General features: G+C 39.5%; 1 protein-coding gene across 4 annotated transcripts in view; it reads left to right on the top strand.

Annotated features, from left to right (window-relative positions):
- Positions 1–21,767, top strand: part of DNAH5 (dynein axonemal heavy chain 5) — a 358,938-nt gene that overhangs the window by 301,017 nt on the left and 36,154 nt on the right. For all 4 annotated transcript variants that reach the window (XM_039471819.2, XM_074387173.1, XM_003932490.4 and 1 more), the window contains 7 exons: positions 687–930; positions 1,914–2,028; positions 2,530–2,720; positions 8,824–8,945; positions 11,120–11,269; positions 18,045–18,290; positions 20,289–20,508. In XM_039471819.2, the coding sequence (XP_039327753.2) occupies positions 687–930; positions 1,914–2,028; positions 2,530–2,720; positions 8,824–8,945; positions 11,120–11,269; positions 18,045–18,290; positions 20,289–20,508 (1,288 nt within the window). The remainder of the gene's footprint in view (positions 1–686; positions 931–1,913; positions 2,029–2,529; positions 2,721–8,823; positions 8,946–11,119; positions 11,270–18,044; positions 18,291–20,288; positions 20,509–21,767) is intronic.

Consider the following 21,767-nt stretch of genomic DNA (forward strand, 5'->3'; position numbering starts at 1 on the left):
GGATGCTGGTAGTGTTTTTAGTAGGTTTCATGTTGCTTGGCACCTATTCTTCCTTCCTCTGTTACTTCTCCTCCTCTTTTTTTCAACATTTTATTTTATTTCTTAATTTTATTTTAGACGGAGTCTCACTCTGTCATCCAGGCTGGACTGCAATGGCATGATCCTGGCTTACTGCAACTTCTGCCTCCCTGGTTCAAGGGATTCTCTTGCCTCAGCTTCCCGAGCAGCTGGTACTACAGGCATGCACCACCATGCCCAGCTAATTTTTTTTGTATTTTAATAGAGGTAGGGTTTCACCATGTTGGCCAGGTTGGTCTCAAACTCCTGACCTCAAATGATCCATCTGCCTCAGCCTCCCAAAGTGCTGAGACTACAGATATGCACCACCATGTCCAGCTAATTTTTTTGTATTTTAGTAGAGATGGCATTTCACCATGTTGGCCAGGCTGGGTCTCGAATTTTTGACCTCAAATGATCCACCTGCCTCTGCCTCCCAAAGTGCTGCGATGACAGGCATGAGCCCCTGTGCCTGGCCCTTCTCCTTTTTTTGATGTCCCTATTTCCTGCAGTCGAGTATGATAAATACAATACAGGAGCTTGAAAGCAGCCATGCAGGTTAACATCTTAAGGAATACTCAACAAGAGTTGTTAATTGAAATAGAAAATATATTTATGCAAATTAACAGGAATTGGAGAAAGAAAGAACTCATCTGATGGAAGATGTAACCACAAACAAAAGAAAGATGAAGGAACTGGAAGATAACTTGCTTTACCGCCTCACAAGTACCCAGGGGTCCCTGGTAGAAGATGAGAGTCTTATTGTTGTGCTGAGCAACACAAAAAGGACAGCCGAGGAGGTAACACAGAAACTAGAAATTTCTGCTGAGACAGAAGTTCAAATTAACTCAGCCCGGGAGGAATACAGACCTGGTGAGTTTGGCAATGAAAGGCAAATGTCACAGGAAAATGAAATGAGAGAAATGAGAATTAGAGAAATGGAAGGATGTGAGGGAGTTATCCAAATGATTATGCAAAGTAGAGGTGTTTTGTGGAATTGCTGTTGGGAAATATTCAGTAAAATGGTGGTCAAAACATTTCATAATGGCATAAATTTTCTAGGTACTTGTCATTCACGTTTGTTGGTAAATCCTTTAAGGTTCTCATGAACTTATTTTGATGTTAGTAAGTAAAGAAGGAGAATTTTAAAAAGTCTGATGACTACAAATGAGTGAAATCTGAAGAATTAGTGCACCAGTTGTTTATTGTTTGGTGACACGATGCTGGTATTTTGTGTATAGTCTTTGTATTGGGAAGGTAGTTCTGTAGTCTCATGGGAGATTTTTATCCTCAGCCACCAATTTGCAAATTGGCCTTGTACAAGAGAAACCTGCTAAATAATTCAGTTGGCTATCTTTTAGTATTTTATTATTCCTCCTAAAAAATAATCAAAGTGTCATTTATTTATAGAGAGGCAGAAGCGTCATCTTTGTAACAGCTTATTTTGCAGACTGGAAGCCCAGGTCAGGCATGCTTCTCCCCAGAACTTGACGATGAGGTCCCTCATGGCTACCTCACTTGCTGGGTATTAAACACAGAACTTTTGAAATTCTTTTGATTGTCTTTTCTACCCATAGTAAAAATAGTAAAATATATTTACCAGGGGTCTAGAGATTCTAAAATGAGAAGTACCATTTAATAAATACAAATAGGCAATTACTTACAAACTGTTGTAAATAAGAACTAAATATGTTAACAAATGTGTATTGCATTGTATCCCATATCTGGTAGGCAGCCACTGATAAGATATAAAAATAAAAGTTGCCGTTTTCATTTAGAGTTCAGGCTGATCCCTTTGCACGGGTCATTTATTTTCCTCTCTCGTAGCACATGCAACCTTGCTCTTTGTCTTCCAGTGGCTACACGGGGCAGCATCCTCTACTTCCTCATTACCGAGATGCGCTTGGTTAATGAGATGTATCAGACTTCACTCCGCCAGTTTCTGGGCTTATTTGACCTTTCCTTAGCCAGGTACGTCTGTACTAGGGAAGCCAAGCTGAATTCTATATCTGTGGACTAAAATGATGACATTACATTTATAACTTCCTTCTGCTTTCTTAGTAAGAGTTGTTTTCTTTTTTAAATCTCAGATTGGTGTAATTACCAGTGTGCTAACAAATCATTCTGATTTGTCTCGTTTGTCATTTTACGCCTAGAGAAAGCTCTACCAACTATTTATCCATTGATTTGATTTCTTTGGCTTCATGTATTTCTGTTAAACAAGAAAATTCCTAGATATTGTTGTGAGTGATCATGCCCTACAGGTAGAATTGATTTAGACAGCATTTGGGATTCTGTTATGTTATTTCATGTTGAGAGAATGCTTGTTATTTTAGATTTAGGAGGCTTACTCTTGTGTAAAAATAAGAATTCTTCCTCCAAGGTTACTTATTTTCCATTAAAGACAATTGTTTTTACAGAGAATTGAAAAGGGCAGTGGGATAAGCCTGATTTAAATGTTCTCTTCACCAGGTCCGTCAAGAACCCAATTACAAGCAAGAGGATTGCTAATGTCATTGAGCACATGACCTATGAGGTTTATAAGTATGCTGCCCGAGGGCTGTATGAGGAGCACAAGTTCCTGTTCACCTTGTTGCTTACCCTAAAGATCGACATCCAGAGGGATCGGGTCAAGCATGAAGAGTTTCTCACTCTTATTAAAGGTCAATGTCACAGTAGAGACAATAGCACACAGGTGCAGATGGAGAAGTTACTGTGAAAGCCCTTAGTAGAACATTTTTTGGTTACAACAATTTCCTTGCATTATGTAAATTTGCATTTGAGTGAGATATTTTATTTGTTCTTTTCTTGATTGATAACTATATATTGAGGACCTACTGTATACCTGGGCATGGAATAGGTATTGGGACATGTCAGTAAACAAAAGCCCTTGAAAAGCATATATAGATTTAGGGAGGGTGGCCTGGTGTGGTGGCTCATGCCTGTAATCCCAGCACTTTGGGAGGTCGAGGCGGGTGGATGATGAGGTGAGGAAAGGAGTTTGAGACCAGCCTGGCCAATATGGTGAAACCTGTCTCTACTTAAAAAAAAAAACACAAAAAACCAAAAAATTAGCTGGGTGTGGTGTCATGTGCCTGTAGTCCCAGCTACTCAGGAGGCTGAGGCAGGAGAATCACTTGAACCCAGGAGGCAGAGGTTGCAGACAGCCAAGAATGTGTCACTGCACTCCAGCCTGGGTGACAGAGTGAGACTCTATCCCCAAAAAAATAAAAAATAAAAAAAGGAACTTTATAATGAGTGGGAAGATAGTAAGTCCTAAGGAAAACAGAGCAGGATGAGAGGGGTGGGAAGTTACAGGGTATGTGACTGAGGTGGGAGAAGCTTCAAGGTTTAAGTAGGGTATTCAATGGGACATTTAATGGGGTGGCATGTCTAAGAGATTGGTACATAGGCAAAGACCTGACAGAGCAGGCAGTGCTGGCCATGGAGACATTTAAGGGAAAAGGGTTGAAGCAGAAAGGATGGCATTAGGGCCTCTGGTGGAGTGAGGCTGGTGTGATGTAAATAAAACAAAATGACCCGGTGATGAGTGAAGTGGGTGAACATGCTGTGCAGCCCATCCCGTGCATGACTGGTTCTGCATCTGCTGAAGTATTGCTCACAGCCAGGTCGCCTGGGCCATTTGAATGAAACAGTCAGTGGAAGGCTGGAAAACATAAATACACTATCACATTCTTACATGTCTTGAAAAAAAATATTTAGAGTAACGGTGTGTCTTAGTTCTCACTGCTGTAAGAAGTTACTATAGACTAGGTGGCTTATAAACAACAGACATTTATTTTTCACAGTTCTAGAAGTTGCAAGTCCCAGATCAGGGTGCAGCACAGTGGGTTCTAGTGAGGAGCCTCTTCTGGCTTGTAGACAACTTGTCTTCTTATTGCATCCTCACATTCTGTGGGGCAGAGAAGAGGAAGCTAACTCTCTAGTGACTATTATAAGGGCACTAATCCCATTCCTAAGGGCTCTGCCTTCATGACCTCATCTAATCAAAATTATGTTCCAGTGGCTTATTTCCCAGGACCTTCAGAATTGAGATACAGAGTTTCAACATAGGGGTTTTGGGAAGACATAATATTCATCCCATAACACTATGAAAATGATGCGAGGGACTAAATAGATTTATCTAGTATGTGTTTCTAAACCAAATCTTTAAAGATAAAACATAATTTTATCTAGCAGAGGATTTTCATGCTTAACACGGAGAGCAGATTTGTAGGGGAACTTGCAGATGACCCCTAGGGGAGCAGTAGGGAAGTAATGTGGATATATGCACATCCTGTGCCCTGGTAGGGGGTATAGGTCCATAGTCATACATATGCAAATATATTTTCATATTCATACACATATTCGTGTGTGTGTGTGTGTGTGTGTGTGTGTGTGTATTTATATATCTTATAGTAGCAACAAAGACCCATCTGTTTTAATTTGAACTTAGAAATGGTTAACTTATGGACAGTCTCTCTCTGTCTTTAATTGTCTCTAACCATTAAACACTTACTCTTTAGCTATATTTGAACCGTATTTTCCAAATTTCCTAAATCAGAATAATTGACAGATGAGTGTCTGGAGAGAAAGATGTGTAGATGTAAGAGTTACCTTCTCTGGTGAAGCCTTCATATGTTACTGATTTCTGGCCTCAGTGACTCTAGTCCCCAGTTTCTGGAGCTTTTCAATGGATAGTTGCTCCTGGCATTCTCAACTCAGACATGAAATGTATTTCCACTTGTAAATAACTTTGAACAGAGTGTCCAGCTCTTGTTGAAATACTGTGAAGCATGTCACAGTTTGGCATGATGATAGCAAGCATAAGATTTAGAGTTAGGAAGATGAGATTTAGAGTATGTGTTGGCTTTGTCACTTTCTTGTGAGTGATCTTGAGCAGGTCATTTACCTTTTTCAAGCCTCAGTTTCGTCGTCTATAATACAAGGATACTAAAATCTGCATAGTAGGATTATTGAGAGTTTATATAGTTTATGTAAATTCTGATAAATAGGATTTGCTTAGCAAATGATGGGCATCATTATATTATCTTGGGCATTTTTGTCATTTTAATTAGTCTGATACTTGGATGGTTTGGACTGGTTGTCATGGGTCTTTGGGTTTCAACAGCTGTTTTAACACTGCTTTATGAAACGATTTCAGAGGAAACTTTGGAGCAGGATTATATTTGCAACATAATCCTGCCCTTCAATAGTTAGGTTGATGAGAGCTACCTGGTGATATAGACTCTCTCTGTAAGGACTTTAAAATCATTTAACATAATTTAAAATGTTATTTAGATAGTGTTATGGTGCGAATGTTTAGATCCCACTAAAGTTCAGTTGTTGAAAACCGAAACCCTAAGGTTAACATATAAGAAGGAAGGTTTTTTTTGGGTGGTGATTAGGTTGTAGGGGCAGAGTCATCATCTAAGGCAGGTGTCCCCAAACTACGGCCTGCAGGCTGCATGCAGTCCCCTGAGGCCATTTATCTGGCCCCCCACCGCACTTCAGGAAGGGGCACCTCTTTCATTGGTGGTCAGTGAGGGGAGCACAGTATGTGGCGGCCCTCCAACGGTCTGAAGGACAGTGAACTGTGTAAAAAGTTTGGGGATGCCTGATCTAAGGGATTGATGCCCTTATAAAAGAGGCTCATGCAGGCACGGTGGCTCACTCCTGTAATCTCAGCATTTCAGGAGGCTGAGACAGGCAGATCACTTGAGGTCAGGAGTTTGAGACTAGGCTTGCCAACATGGTGAAAACCCATCTCTGCTAAAATAAAAAAAAAAAAAGTAGCTGGATATGGTAGCTCATGCCTGTAATCCCAGATAATTGGGAGACTGAGGCAGGAGAATAACTTGAACCTGGGAGATGGAGGCTGCAGTGAACCGATTTTGCACTAATACACTCCAGCATGGGCAACAGAGCAAGACTCCCTCTCAAAAAAAAAAAAAAAAAAAAAGATTCAAGAGAGACCCCAGCTCCTTCCACCATCTGAGAATTGCAGTAAGAATATGGTCTTCTGGCCAGGCGCGGTGGCTCATGCCTGTAATCCCAGCGCTTTGAGAGGCTGAGGTGGGCAGATCACAAGGTCAAGAGATCGAGACCATCCTGGCCAACATGGTGAAACCCTGTCTCTACTAAAAATATAAAAATCAGCTGGGCGTGGTGGCACGCGCCTGTAGTCCCAGCTACTCGGGAGACTGAGGCAGAATTGCTTGAACCCAGGAGGCAGAGGTTGCAGTGAGCCAAGATCACACCACTGCACTCCAGCCTGGTGCCTGGCGACAAACGGAGACTCTGCCTCAAAAAAAAAAAAAAAAAAAAAAAAAAAAATAGGGTCTTCTATGAACCAGAAGTGAGCTCTCACTAGACACCAAATCACTGGTGCCTTGAACTTGGACTTCCCATCCTCCAGAACTGTGATAAATAAATTTCGGTTGTTTATAAGCAGAGTGCCACCTAGCATATGATATTCTGTTGTAGTAGCTATTGAGCCCAATAGCTACAACAAATTTCATTAAAAAAAAAATATTTTTTTAAAGAGACAGGGTCTTGCTCTGTCACCCAAGATAGAGTGCAGTGGTGCAATCACAGCTCACTGTAACCTCAAACTCCTGGGCTCATGTAATCCTCCTGAATAGCTAGGACTACAAGCTCATGCCACTACACCCAACTAACTTAAATTTTTTGTAGAGACGAGGTCTCCTTATGTTGCTCAGGCTGGTCTCAAACTTCTGGGTTAAGCTATCCTCTTGGCTTTTCCTCCCAAAGTTCTGGGATTACAGATGTGGGCCACTGCTCTTGGCCTCAACAGTGTTTTGATGCTGGTCTTTTAGTCATTTCTAAGATGGGAAAGACTCAGCCTAGACTATTCTCTAAGTCTGTCTTAGCTGTGACAATTTAGGATTGTGTGACGTAGCTTGTATAAAACTTTCATTATAAGCATGTATCATTTTTACAAAGAATAAACCCAAACTTACTTTTTGCTTTTCAAAACAAGAGTTTGAGAAAAGAAGGGAACCACACAATTCTTCATCATTTTGACAATTTATTTTGAATTATTCCTTTCTCAGCTGTTTATTCATCAAGGGTCTATTTATTTGTTACCACAATCACTATTTGTGCCTCATTGTGTACTTTGGGAGCGGGTAGGTTAGTCATGACATAGTTACCCTCTACTTAATGCATAAGACTCTGGCCTGTGAGGAACATTCTTTCCTTTCTGTGAATAGCCTTTCCCTAACCCTCTGGTGAGTGTCTTATTCTTTTCAGTTTGTTGGAAAATGGACAGTCGCCATGGAAATTGGTGCATCATTTTGTTCAACACAATTCATTGTCTTCAGATCTTTGCTCCCTGGCATTAAAACAATCTGTTTTCATTTTATGAGCTAATATTTTCATCAAATTGGCTTCAAGGCCATACTTACCTCATTGTAAATACATTAAGATGGATTTGGCAAAAGGTAACAATTTAGTGGTGTACATGGTGCTTGGATAAAATAGAGATTAGCTCAATAAATATCTTGAGTATTGTTGTTTGTTTATAACCTACTCTGTTCGAAAAAGGATTTTTACAGTGGCCAAATGGATTGATTTTATCCTTTTAAGAATAATGCATAGGCTGGGTGCAGTGGCTCATACCTATAATCCAAGCACTTTGGGAGGCTGAGGCAGGTGGATCACCTGAGGTGGGGAGTTTGAGACCAGCCTGACCAACATGGAGAAACCCTGTCTCTACAAAAATTACAAAATTAGTTGGGTGTGGTGGCTCATGCCTGTAATCCTAGCTACTTGGGCGGCTGAGGCAGGAGAAACACGTGAACCCAGGAGGTGGGGATTGCGATGAGCTGAAATCTCACCATTGCACTCCAGCCTGGGCAACAAGAGTGAAACTCTGTCAAAAAAAAAAAAAAGAATAATGCGTTGAGCATATCTTCCTTGATATTATTCAATAGATATTACTTATTAAACAGTGTATTTTATCCTAGAGAAGTCTTCTTAACTCTTTCTTAAAATTTGGTTGCTCATATATTCAATTTTTCTGAAGTGGGCAACAAAAACCTTTTTAAGGTGTCATTTATCTTACATTGCTGTCAGTTATATGAGTTACATGAGCTTTGGTAAACTGTCAGCAAAAAGATAAGGGCCAGTAACAAATGGAAATGTTTGCTGTGGTTAGCTTATGGTATAACCACATAAGTGACATAGCATGGGAACCCTTGGGGTGTGTTTAAGATGGATGTAAGTAATACACTGATTTATAAAAGAGAATCCTTCAGATACATGTAGTACTACTAACATTTCTAGATAAGTTATCTCTTGAACATTAGTTTGTGCTAACATTGAGAAATTCTAAATATTGACAGTTGCTGCTCAGTTAGTGACCCTCTGCCATGTCCTCTATCCTGTTTTGTGTGCTTTACACACATACATCATGACACAGGTTTGATTTTATGTATTAGGAATTAGAGACCCAGAAAAATGAAAAGACTTGTCTCAGACTTTTTGTAGGCGAAACTATGACAGAATCCAGCATCTTCCTGGTTCCAGAGTTGTATTACTCATGATTTAAATGGGTTTTTCTAAAATTATGTATTGATTTATTGAATGTTGCATGTTTTCACAATAATTTATATTTCTATGCTTAAAAATGTCAAAGTAGTAAAATAATTGAAATTAAAATAGTTTGTAAAAAATTTTACTAAGTAGATTGTTTCACATTGAAGAAAGGAAAATCTGATAATTTTATGTTTAATTTTAAAGGTGGTGCCTCATTAGACCTTAAAACCTGTCCTCCAAAACCATCAAAATGGATCCTGGACATGACTTGGCTGAATTTGGTGGAACTTAGCAAACTTAGACAGTTTTCAGATATCCTTGATCAGGTAATTGTGCTTTAAATCAACTGAAGCTAATGTTATGTTGAGCAGCTTTCTGATTTCTACAATATTTGTGGAGGAGAGATAGTTCTTAATATTGTCACTCTTTTTTTTTTTTTTTTTACTTTTTTAATGAACATTTCTTTTTCTTTTTAAAATTTATTTATTTATCTTTAGGTGCATACTATATCTGGCATTTCTCCCCATGTTATCCCTCCCACCCTCCCCTCTCTCCCCACCACCCACTGTCTCTCCCCTACCCCCACCAACTGCCCCCAGTGTGTGATGCTCCTCTCCCTGAGTCCATGTGTTCTCATTGTTCAACAACCACCTATGAGTGAGAACATGCAGTGTTTGGCTTTCTGTTCTTGTGTCAGTTTGCTGAGAATGATGGTTTCCAGATTCATCCAAGTCCCTACAAAGGACATGAACTCATCGTTTTTTATAGCTGTGTAGTACTCCATGGTGTATATGTGCCACATTTTCCCTGTCCAGTCTACCATTGTCACTCTTAAAATGGCGTTACATGTGCTTGACCTTCTTCAAAGCTCACCTACACTCTGATAAAGCGTGCTCCACTCTTTGTAGAATGGTATTGCAGGAAGAAATGCCCAGGAACTTTAGTGCCATCATGGGCCAGATGTTGGTATCACCAATCGAAGGTCCACAAGTAGAAAAACTGATAGATCCAATTAGATTGAGTAATTAGATAGACTTAAAAAGGCTTTTTCTTCTTTCTAGAGGTTAAACGAAAAGACATATGAACAGTGTGCCTCTGATTGCTAAGTTTCCATTCTTGCCTAATGTTTCTCTCCCTCTTCTTCTTCCTCTCCTGCCCTTCTAATTTTCTGATTTAGGCACCTGGGTATGAATCTTATGCAAACACTTGGCCTTTTATCTTTAGAAGTTATCATCCTTCTAGAATCAGCCAGCTCTGATGAATTGTGCATGTGCTAAAATCATGGAAGTTGGGTATAGAAAATTGAATTGGGACAAGCCAAGAAACAGGTTCTTGAAAATCAGGTGACCATAGAGAAATGAGGTTGGCAGCAGGGTGGCTTTATTCATTTACAAGTTGAAGCTTTTTCTTTTTTTTTGACCAGGAAGTGTCTTAAAGTTAATTCTTGACTCTCCCAGTTTAATTTCACCAGTTGCTTATGTTCTGCTATACTTTTATGTTTTGGCTTATCACTGGTGATGTTTATTATTACTAGCATGTACTTGGGGATACAAACCATTCTTTTGGGTTATTCCCCAAGATGGTTATCCCCAGTGGCCTTACACAGACCATTGATATTGAAGTTGCTACCTTCTGGAGATGATATCTTATGCATGAAATCCCTCAATATTAAGTAGTCCTTCATGACTGAAAGAAGTTACCATTGTTTATTCTTACATAGTACTTGCTAAATATGAACCTGGAATGATTTGCCTTTGATTATATCCCAAGAAAGACATTTGAGCCCTTAATGAAAGGAAATATACCAGACAACATAAGATGATATTTATCTGCAGACATTTGTTTGGTGTTTCTGATCTGCTTATCATGTAATTCCTGCCTATCTTTGGTGTTTTAAGCTCCAGAGGATAATGTACTGTGCCCTTTTACTCTTTCACAGTTGCCTGAGGGAGCAGGTGTCTGATCATTCACTTGTTGATATTAAGTGGCATATTTCCAATTACTCTAGATTAATAGAGTATTGATCAAAAAGCTGTTCATTCAATAATAAACATGTATTAAATGTCTTTTTTTATGTCAGGAGTGGTCCTGGGAAATGAGGAAACATAAGTGAATGAGGTTTGGTTCCTGACATGAGAAGATTTTGTGGAGCAAATCAGACTTCGTTGACATAATGAAAATGAGTTTTCATTGATTTTGTTGTATTCTTTACAAATTTGTTACCACAAAGGCATAGAAGAAATTAAACATCCCAGGACTCTCCCTGTGTTGAAAGCTAGCTGTAGGCTGATGTTAATATAGACTGACGTTGGAGCAAATCACATTTGATTTTAGACTATCAAATTTTTTGGTACTACAATATAAAATAAAAAAATAGCCAAGGAATATAATTTTCACGTATCTACAGTGGTCAGAGATTTGATGAAAAATATCTATGACCTATTATTGAAAGATTGTTGGGTAGCATGACACATTTTTTTTATCCCATGTTTTTTTTCAGATATCAAGAAATGAGAAAATGTGGAAAATTTGGTTTGATAAGGAAAACCCAGAGGAGGAACCTTTTCCAAACGCCTATGGCAAATCTCTTGACTGCTTCAGACACCTTCTTCTTATTAGATCCTGGTGTCCTGACAGAACCATTGCCCAGGTAGAAAGTCCATATTAAAGAGAAAAATGAGAGAATATTTTTAAAGAGAATTTATTATAAATTAAAAAAAAATTAAATGTGAATTTCAATGAGAATTTTCTTGTAGGCTTCTGTGTGATTTTCCAGCGATTTGTGTGAAAAATGGAAAAGTAAATAACAAGTAAATGTACTGAGATATACGTGTGGGCTAAGTGATTTAGTACCTTTTTCTGACCTAACTGCTATTATAAAAGTAAATGAGAAAACCATGATTCTTAGGTTGGCATACAGGTATAATATGGAAGGTAATGCATTATCTTTTTATATCATTTCATATTCAATTGAAAGTTATATGGCTGCTTCATTTTGCTAGTAGTAAAACAATGCTTCTTAAAGCAGGAAGAACATAAAGGCATTAGGGTGAAGAGTAGACTGGGGGAGTGACAGTGTGCCCGAACTGTAGTCATTTCCTCAGAAAATGTCACAGCTCTAGATGTCAGTAGTTTATCTTACAACTGAATTTTACATATGGTTTAAATGTGAATCCTGCCTCCAGATGATTCATCTATTTAAAGATCTTTAATTTGCTGTCTTAATATCATGGGACTTTACCCAGTCAAAGGACTTGTGTCTTGCCTTTATGATGAAAAGTTTCACTCTAGTATTCATCCCAGGTTGACTCCTTAAGGACTTTTCCAAATAAACTGTGGAGTAGCAATAGCCTTGGGTTTATAATAGAATGTAAGACATTTTCTCCTTCATTCTCCAGAGGGAGCGTTAAAAACTTATGGAGTAACTACCTCCAAGTCCACATAGGTACTGTGGAATCATGAAAACAACCAGATTCAATGATTTATTGAGAAGAGAAAAATGAGTTTCACAATTTGGGGCACTGAGATCATCCTTCCTTTCAATTTTTCTTCCCAGTTTCATTACTTTTATCCTACCCAACTGAATTGTCAAATAGTTGCCTTATTTAAGGACAGTGTGGAAAGAAATGTTTGAGTAGTCTCTTTCTGATCTTTTTCCATAGAAAACTATATTTGGTTCAATGCTGAAATTTCAGTAACTCTCTTTTTGTAACTTTGTCTCCATCCCAGCTTCTCTGATCCCTGGATTTATCACAGCCATGGCCTCCTACCTGTTCTCCTAAATTTCTTATTGTACACTCTAGTCTACCCTTCACATGTCAGAAGAAATGCAAGATGGTACCATTCATTGGCTTTTCAAGTCCTGCGGTATCGGTATCTTCCCATGGCCCTTATGATGCCCAAATCCTAAACAAGGTTTAGAGGGCCTGTTGGATAAATGTTCTCTCCTCTCAAGTTCTTATTCTCCTTTTAGAACCCTTTTGTGATTTTCAATCTGACAACTTTTTGGGAAGCATATTAGAAGGTCTGCAATGGAGATACATTCAATCCCATTTCCCAAAGACAGCATCAGGCTATATGCATTTTTTATTCTCTGCATTTTGACTCAGTGTGACTGTCCACATCTGGGGATGCCTGAGTGCAAAAACGCTGCACTGTCAGAGTGTGTCTTTTGAGAGGTACACATTTATGTCTTAAAAATCTTTAAGGCAGGGCATGGTGGCTCACATCATAATCCCAGCACTTTGGGAGGCTGAGGCAGTGAATCATGAGGTCAGGAGTTTGAGCCCAGCCTGGCCAACATGGTGAAACCCTGTCTCTACTAAAAATACAAAAATTAGCCAGGTATGGTGCCAGCACCTGTAATGCCAGTTATTCAGGAGGCTGAGGCAGGCGAATCGCTTGAACTCAGAAAGTGGAGGTTGCAGTGACTGAGATTGTGCCACCGCACTCCAGCCTGGGTGACAGGGGGAGACTCTGTCTCAAAAAAAAAAAAAAAAAAAAAAAAGGCACCCTCAACAAAGGGAGATTTGCACAGGCTGAATCTGCTGCATTGGGACCAGATATTGGGACTAACAAGTTCTGCAGAGTTGTGTGAAGAGCAGTATGTGAAAGTGCAGCATTCCATTTCCACTCATACCAGGGGGGTGTTGGCTTTCTTTAAAGGTTGGTAGGCTGTACAGAAGTCTGGCTTGCCACACATGAATTGACTCTTACATGACTTATTCTGGCTGTCCTTCTGTCCCCAGCCAGTGACTTTCTCTTTTCTGCTTCATGGTCTCTGCATATGTTCCTTCTGCAGAGAATGCACATTCTCTGACCCACTTAGCTGTCCTCTTTGCCTCAATAAATCCCACTCATCATCCAAGCAACAGCTTAAATGCTTCTTTCACAAGGAAACCTCTGATATATGCCTGCAACATTAATCCATTTCATGCTTTCATATCACCCTGCAAGTCTTAAATCCTTCAAACTAGTTATTTTGCTATTACTTACTCAAGGTATATCTCATCTTGCATTGGAGGTGGGGGGGTAAGCTTCATAAGGAGTGGGCCATTTGTTCACTCACTGCTCTATTCCTAAAATTTGTTGCACTGCCTGAGCCAGAGGAGGGGGTCATGGACTGAGGTTTATATCTGTTGTAGGAGGCGAATTATCTAACATGGTTTGTTAGTCAGTTTTTGCATTGCTATAAATAAATGCCTGAGACTGGGTAATTTATAAAGAAAAGAGTTTTAAGGGTGGGCGTGGTTGCTCATGCCTCTAATCTCAGCAGTTTGGGCAGCCAAGGCAGGTGAATCACAATGTCAGGATTTGAGACCAGCCTGGCCAATATGATGAAACCCCATCTCTACTAAAAATACAAAAAATTAGCCGGGCATGGTACCAGGTGCCTGTAATCCCAGCTACTTGGCAGGCTGAGGCAGGAGAATCACTTGAACCCAGGAGGCAAAGTTTGCAATGAGCTGAGATTGTGCCACTGCATTCCAGCCTGGGTGACAGAGCAAGACTCCATCTCAAAAAAAAAAAAGTAAAAAAAAAAAAAGTAAAAAAAAAATAATAAAAGAAGTTTAATTGGCTCATAGTTCCACAGGTTTTACAGGAAGCATGGGACTGGCATCTGCTCAGCTTCTCATGAGGCTTCAGGAAACTTTCAATCATGGCAGAGGTGAAGGAGGATCTGGCATGTCCCATGGTGACAGCAGGAGCAGAGAAGGTGGGAAGATGCTGCACACTTATAAACAACCAGATCTTTCAAGAGCTCACTCACTCTCATGGGTACAGCACCAAACCATTCTTGAGGGACTCACCTCTGTGACCCAAACACCTCCCACCAGGTCCAACCTCCATCACTGGGGATTACATTTCAATGTGAGATTTGAAGGGGGCAAACATTCAAACTAAATTATTCCATGGCCCCTCAAATCTCATGTCCTTCTCACATTGCAAAATATAATCATCTCTTCCTAACCATCCCCCAAAATCTTAACTTGTTACAGCATCAAGTGCAAAGTCCTAAGTCTCTCCGAGACTCATCTCCTCCCACCTATGAGCCTGTAAAATCAAAACAAATTATTTACTCCTAAGATACAGTGGTAGTTAGGCATTGGGCAATCACTGCCATTTCAAAAGGGAGAAATTGGCCAAAAGAAAGGCATTGTAGGCCCTATGCAAGTCTGAAACCCAGCAGGCAGTCCTTACATCTTGAATCTCTGAAATAATTTCCTTTGACTCTATGTTCTGTATCAAAGGCACACTGGTACAAGGGATGGGCTCCCAAAACTTTGGGAAGATGGGGAGACCAAGTAATGCCTGGAATTATTGTCCTGCTGGCCCAGTGAGATAATGCAGGGTGTTGGGTTGAAGTTGAAGTAAAGAAGATGAAGAAATGTACTCTTTCTAATGCATGCATATGTGGTTTCAGGTCCATGCCTACTGCAGTGAGGCCTCCCCTGGGATTGCTGAGCATCCTTTCATATTACATATTTGTACCTAAGACTCATTATAACCCTTAGGCTTGGAGCCAGTTTGAGCCATGACTGTGACCTTATTTAAGAATGTCCCTTCTCCAGGAACTGGAATTATGACCAAAGGTCCTTTCTCCAGATATAAGTGAAGCAGCCTTCCCTTTTGTTACCTATTCCAGAGGTTGGCAAACTAGAGCCTGCCAACAACATTTGGCCCATTATCTGCTTATGTTTAGCTGGTGACTTAAGAATTATATTTTCAAATGCCTGAAGAAAATCACCAGAAGACTAATATTTTGTGACAAGTAAAAATTATATAACATTCACATTTTGGTGTCTCTAACATTTTATTGGAACATAGCCGTGCTTTTTATTTGTGTGTCTGTGACTGCGTTTGTGCAACAATGGCAGAGTTGAATAGTTGCAACAGAGATAATTTGGCCACCAAAGCCTAAAATATTTACCATCTGGTCCCTTAGTATTCTAGCATGTTAGCTCATAGCCTGGATAGTAATATCCGTACTGGGTCAATGCTGAGTTATATGGTAGAATTGGCCATGTTGAGCCCCTCACTACTCTGGGGTAGAAAGTACTTGAATCTTGATGAGTCGCACTATGGCGATGCCGCAGTGATGGAGGTACACGTAGCTGAGAAGTAGCTGCAACTGTGGAACGCCTCAGTGTTCAGCCTCTGAAGTCCTTCCTGATCACAAGGCTCCCTGCTTCAGTGACTGTGACTAAATATGTACATGGAGTAGGCATTTGGGGAAGTCAAAGAACATGTCAGGCAAACTTATTAAACACCTGCCAGAGGCTACATAAAAATATGTAGGTATTTATATACAAGTTAGAGACTTAGATATTGGATCTGCCCAACCTAGAGAATGTATTGAGAGGTAGGACAATGAATTTGCCTATGCCTCAAATCCAACTGGACTGAAATCCACCTCCTCAGAACTTCTCCCAGCCAGCGAACTAGTACAACTTTGGTTTTTTGAACTGTCTGATTTTGTACTGGGAAAGCAACAGTCTTCCCAACTATAGAATGGAAATATAAACAAACAAATATGAAAAAATAGTCTCTATCTTGTTTCCCTGACTGGGTTATTGTGGACCGCATTGAGTAAAGAGGAAGGAAGGGTGAGCCTCTCTGTGAGTGAGGGGCTCAGATACCGGTTGGTCATTTCATTGCAGGTGGCCAAGCCTTGCCAGGGAGGGCCCGGCCACCTCTTCTTGGACCTTTGGGAAACCAGGTGGAGGCCTTTCCCCAAAGCCATCTAGAAATAGTTGCTAAGGCAGGAAATCCTGTGTTACAAAATTGGCATGCCTTTTAATCTGCCATTGGTATAGGGGAACTGGCAGTATGAGGAGGGATTATGATTTTAAAAGCAGAAGAGAGCCATGGTAAAAAGGCCCAGCACCTTCTGAATTAGCTGCTGTGAGTTAGGGAATGGGAATGCTCACCTTTTTGTGTTTTGCATTCTCGTGAGGAAGATGGACATTTCATAACTACTGATTTTTAGAGACCCTTTATCTGGCTATATGAATGATGAAGCTTGTTTGAGAAGTCTCCACACACCAGGTGGAATCAGAAAGTAGGAGATCAAGCCAGTCGTTAAACCGTCTAGACTCATTTGGCATCCATTTCCCCTCTCTTACAAGAAACGAGAGGACATAGTAAGCCAGGAGATTCCTCTGTGGTGCCCACTTCTCTCTCATCGTAACCTACAAAGAGGGCAAACATGAGTGGGAGACATCACACCAATTAATTTGTAAGCTCAGATTCTTGGGGTACATTTTGAGGGTGAATATGGGGTGGCAGGATATCGAAGACGAGGGATGAGCTCACATTACTGGCTGAAAATCAAACTCTGATGTTTTAAAGGGAAAGATAGTGACTGAACCAGCCCCAGGTCCCCTTTGGTCCAGGTCTCTCTGAAACCTGTCTGATTCAAGGGAAGCTCAACCGGAAACTGTTCTGTGTTTCTCCGGGAATTGGAGTGGGGCACTCACCTGCTTAGCCCTTGGGAGAGTTACAGGTCATGTTGCACCCCTGCCTAGGTTATGTGAAAATGATTATTGTGGAAAATGCTGCTGGGGAGAGAAGCTTGGGTTTTATGCATCAGAGGTGGAAGAAGACCATCAGAATAGAAGGAAAAATGTTTTTGAGGCAATTTAATTATTTAGAAGGCAGAGAATATGGACTAAGGGTCATATTCATAATACCATTATGTATTATGGTATTATAAAAATAAATTATAACCTTTATAAAATTTATAAAAAATAAATTTATTAGTTGAAAAATAAATTATAACTCTTTTACCTTATTTTAAAAAGGGCTTGTTGTTACCAGAATTTTTTTCTATGGTTGTAATAAAGTTGACAAAATCTGTGATATTTCAACGTGGATTTCATTCAAAACAAAATTAACAGTAAAGGAATGAGCCAAGTATGGGAAGGGACGACAACAGTGATGAGGAGAGAGGGTATGGGTTAAATCTTTAAAAACTAATTCGTTCATTCGACAGATATCCAATACATTTCATACAAGTAATCATTCAATAATTATCTATTTGATCAATACCCATTACATTCCAGGGTTAGGGTTGCGTACTCAATTATTTAAATGTATATATATTTGCCTTAAAGCATCTTAAACAATAGTTTCCAGGTGTTTTCATTTTCTAGTACATTGAAATGGGTTTTAGACCGGGAGTCACACAACTTTGTTTTTTTTTTAACTCTGATTTTGTACTGGGAAAGCAACACAGTCTTCCCACCTATAGATTAGAGATATAAACAAACAAATATGAAAAACAGTCTCTATCCTGTTTCCCTGATAGGGTTACTGTGGACATTGTTGGGATAATTGCAAAAATGAATTTTGGAAACCACACTACATTATCCACATGGAAGAGCTGGAATGACTTTTGTTGACTTGTATACTGTCTTTGGCAGGCCCGCAGGTACATCGTGGATTCCATGGGAGAAAAATATGCTGAAGGTGTTATTCTAGACTTGGAGAAGACGTGGGAGGAATCTGATCCTCGGACGCCACTCATCTGTCTCCTGTCTATGGGCTCAGACCCCACAGATTCCATCATTGCCTTGGGGAAGAGATTAAAAATAGAAACCCATTATGTGTCCATGGGCCAGGGCCAGGAGGTCCATGCTCGAAAGCTCTTGCAACAGACCATGACGAACGTAAGACTGAGTGTCTACTTTTGTGCCATGCTGTTCATGTTACAGGTTATGGAATAGCAATGCAGAAAAAAATACAAATCATGAGGAGTTTAAATTTACATGCTGCATGCCGTTTATGTCCATTTAAAAAAAAAAACATAGCATGTTTTTTAAAAAAGAATTTTAAGCTAACATTAAAACTTTTGAGACAATGTGCCAAATAAATCAACTACCCTAGAATAGCTAAGTGGATGGTCTACTCAGTAAGATGAAAACAAAATATTGAATGCAGAGAATGGCAATCCCAAAGAAATGGGACTCTGTGGGTGAAGATAGAACATCAGAGTTCTCACCTAAGAAACTTAGATCGCCTGGGCACGATGCCTCACAGCTGTAATCCCAGCACTTTGGGAGGCGAAGGCAGAAGGATTGCTTGAGCCCGGGAGTTCAAGACCAGTCTGGGCAACATAGAGAGACCCCATCTCTACAAAGAAAAAAAATTAACTGGACGTGGTGGCCTGTGCTTGAGGTTCCATCTACTTTGGAGGCTGAGGTGGGAGGATCACTGGATCTGGGAAGGTAGAGGCTGCAGTCACTGCACTCCAGCCTGCGTGACAGAACAAGACCCTTTCTCAAAAACCAAAACAAAGCAACACACACAAAAAAGAAACTTAGATCAGGGTTCACTGCTATGCTGGATGAAAGAGAGCAACTGAAGTCTTTTTGTTGTTGCTGTGTTTTATATTGGATTTCCTTTCTGTTTTGAATTGTGGATGGTGCCAATTGAATTTTTCAAAGGGTGAAGATTAGATAATTTATTCAGCAGTACTGCAGTTTTCTGAAGAAAATATAAGGGAAATGTGAAATTTCTAAATTATCAGTTTTACGTGTATGTCCGCTAAGACTTTAGATCTAGTTTTTGTTTTTGAAAGACAAATAACTCATGCTTCTCTAGTCAGTGATCTAAAATTGGTTGTAGAAAAACACCTCAAGATTATGATCTGGATGTTGTAGATGATTTTAGCAAAAATATTTTACAGATTAGATATTGAGGAAATTATCATTACATGACCCCCAATTTTGCCTAAGTTGCATTACACAAAGATCTTCTTTTACTTATGGCATAATTCATGCAAAAGATATGGCTTATGATTTTCTAAGGCTCTTGCTCTTAGTGTGGTCAGATTCCCAAGTAAAGTTCTTCCACATTCTAAAGGGTGTATGCTCTGTTGCCAGGATTCTGAGAACTAGTGGGAGGCAGGTGGTAACAGGTCTCAAAATTCAGCAGGTAATTGTTCTTTCACCTGGTTTCAGTGTGGTACCTGTTCTCTCAATGAGCTGATGAAATCCTCCAGTCTAGACCCTGTCTGTTTTACCTTCTGTAGAAAATCAACTTCTAATTTTTCATTAAGGCAGGAAGGAACATGTTGGGGGCTGGACTTCCAATCTTCCTCTTTTAGCAAATCTTTTAGCCTACTTGCAGTGATACTTTGTATCCTCCATTCTTGAGAATTTGGGGAGTTATGTGGCATAAATCAGGTTGCATCTCAGCTTTCCCCAAATGCTAGCTTAGGATTCAACTTTCTTGAACCTCTTTTAAATCTTAGTGATAATGTCTTCACTCTCTCTGTCATTGTCCTTAAGAGTTCATGCCTTTAAAATTTTTCTTCATTGTAGTTTCAGTGGAATTTGGGGATGAATCTGAGTTAAATGGATGTTTTCAATCAACCGTCTTTACTTGGAAGTCCTTTTATGTTTAACTTTGATTATATTCATGATTGTAACCATAAAGTATTGCTACAATTGCATACTAATGTATACTGCATGGACTAAATGCATGGACTTAAAAAGAATAACTTATCTCAGTTAAACGTTTTTGTTTTCTTAGATTTGATCTAGATTAATTTGAAGTGGTTAGGGTGTTTTTCTATTAAATTTTAATTACTTAATTTCTAAAGAATGTGGTAATTTCAAATTTGGGTGAAACACAAAAATTTCCGTTTACTGCTGTTGACCTAGGGAGGATGGGCACTTCTGCAGAATTGCCACCTGGGACTTGATTTCATGGATGAGCTGATGGACATCATCATAGAAACTGAGATTGTACATGACGCGTTCCGCCTCTGGATGACCACTGAGGTTCATAAGCAGTTTCCCATTACACTCCTTCAGATGTCCATTAAATTTGCCAACGATCCTCCACAGGGCCTCCGGGCAGGACTGAAAAGAACGTATGGTGGTGAGTCCAGAAATACTTACTAGTCTACAGGAGTTTTCTATACGTATTTTCTTAAAAAATATTATAAAAGGATTAGCTAGGATACAGTTATAACAAATAGTACTACTGTTTAACCTGATGAGGAGGTAGTGGTCCTCTTGTGAATATGCCCCGGCAGTGTGAACGCATCAGAGCTCACGATTCCCACCTTCTAGTTTCTTCTTTTCCCAGTACTGCTCTAGTTAAGCCCATGCTGTTCTCCAGCTAGACATAATTAACATCAAAAATGAACAGTTTTGTCATTTATGATCTTTATGCTCCGTACCTAAAGTAGTGCAGTAGTCTCTTCCGAGAGGAGAGTCTGAATTAAAGTGATGATCCGCCTTCCTTTCATTAGGGCCATATGTCAGAAGTTAGCTAAGTTAAAAATCCAGTTGGGCCAGCACACTCATGGCCAGATGCCTCCATCATGACTGAGGCTGAAGTCACGCTCTTGGCCGCTGCTTCCTCTACTTCATAGCTTTATGTATGGGACTTGCGGTCATGAGAAGAACATTCAACTTTCAGTCAGAAATCCTGATTCTGGCCCTTGCTGTTGCTAAATACTTTGTTCTCTTGGGTGAGAGTCACTAAAATAACTGGAGTTTCAATTTTCTCACATATAAAATAGGGACAACAGAATCTCTCTAGGAGAATTGAAATAAATTGTAACTATAATCATATATTTGATAACCATAATAAATATAATTATTATATTTCAATCTGGAAAACCTGCAAAGAAATTTTTGGGGAGTTGCTAACAAGGCTCAAATTCCTGCCAATCTATAAGGTAATGTCGGGATAAAATAGAGGCGGAAGGATAATGGCAATAAGAAAATCAATACATAAATCTAATTGTGTAGATAATTTAGTATATGCATATGTAATAATCATTATTTGGAGCATGTACTCAGGTGCAGTAGGCTTCCGTATACACTATTTTAATTAATATAAAATTAGTTAAAATTATATGCCCCAAGTGTATGCCCAAAACAATAATAATAATAAGTAATAATAATAGAGTGGTAGTTATAGTAATAGTGGGAGAGTTTAACTGTCATTACCCTTCCATCTTGATTTTATCCCCAAGTGATCTTGCTAGATTGGCGGAAACTTGACTCACATTAGCAAGCTCCTCCCTTCCTCAAAGTCTCTTTGAAGACGTTTCAGAGAGAAATGGCCTCTGGATACCCAAAAGTTAAATTAATATTGTCACATGAATGTCATAAAAATAATTCAAA

Source organism: Saimiri boliviensis, chromosome 1 (genome assembly GCF_048565385.1).
Source record: "Saimiri boliviensis isolate mSaiBol1 chromosome 1, mSaiBol1.pri, whole genome shotgun sequence".
Lineage (NCBI taxonomy): Eukaryota > Metazoa > Chordata > Mammalia > Primates > Cebidae > Saimiri > Saimiri boliviensis.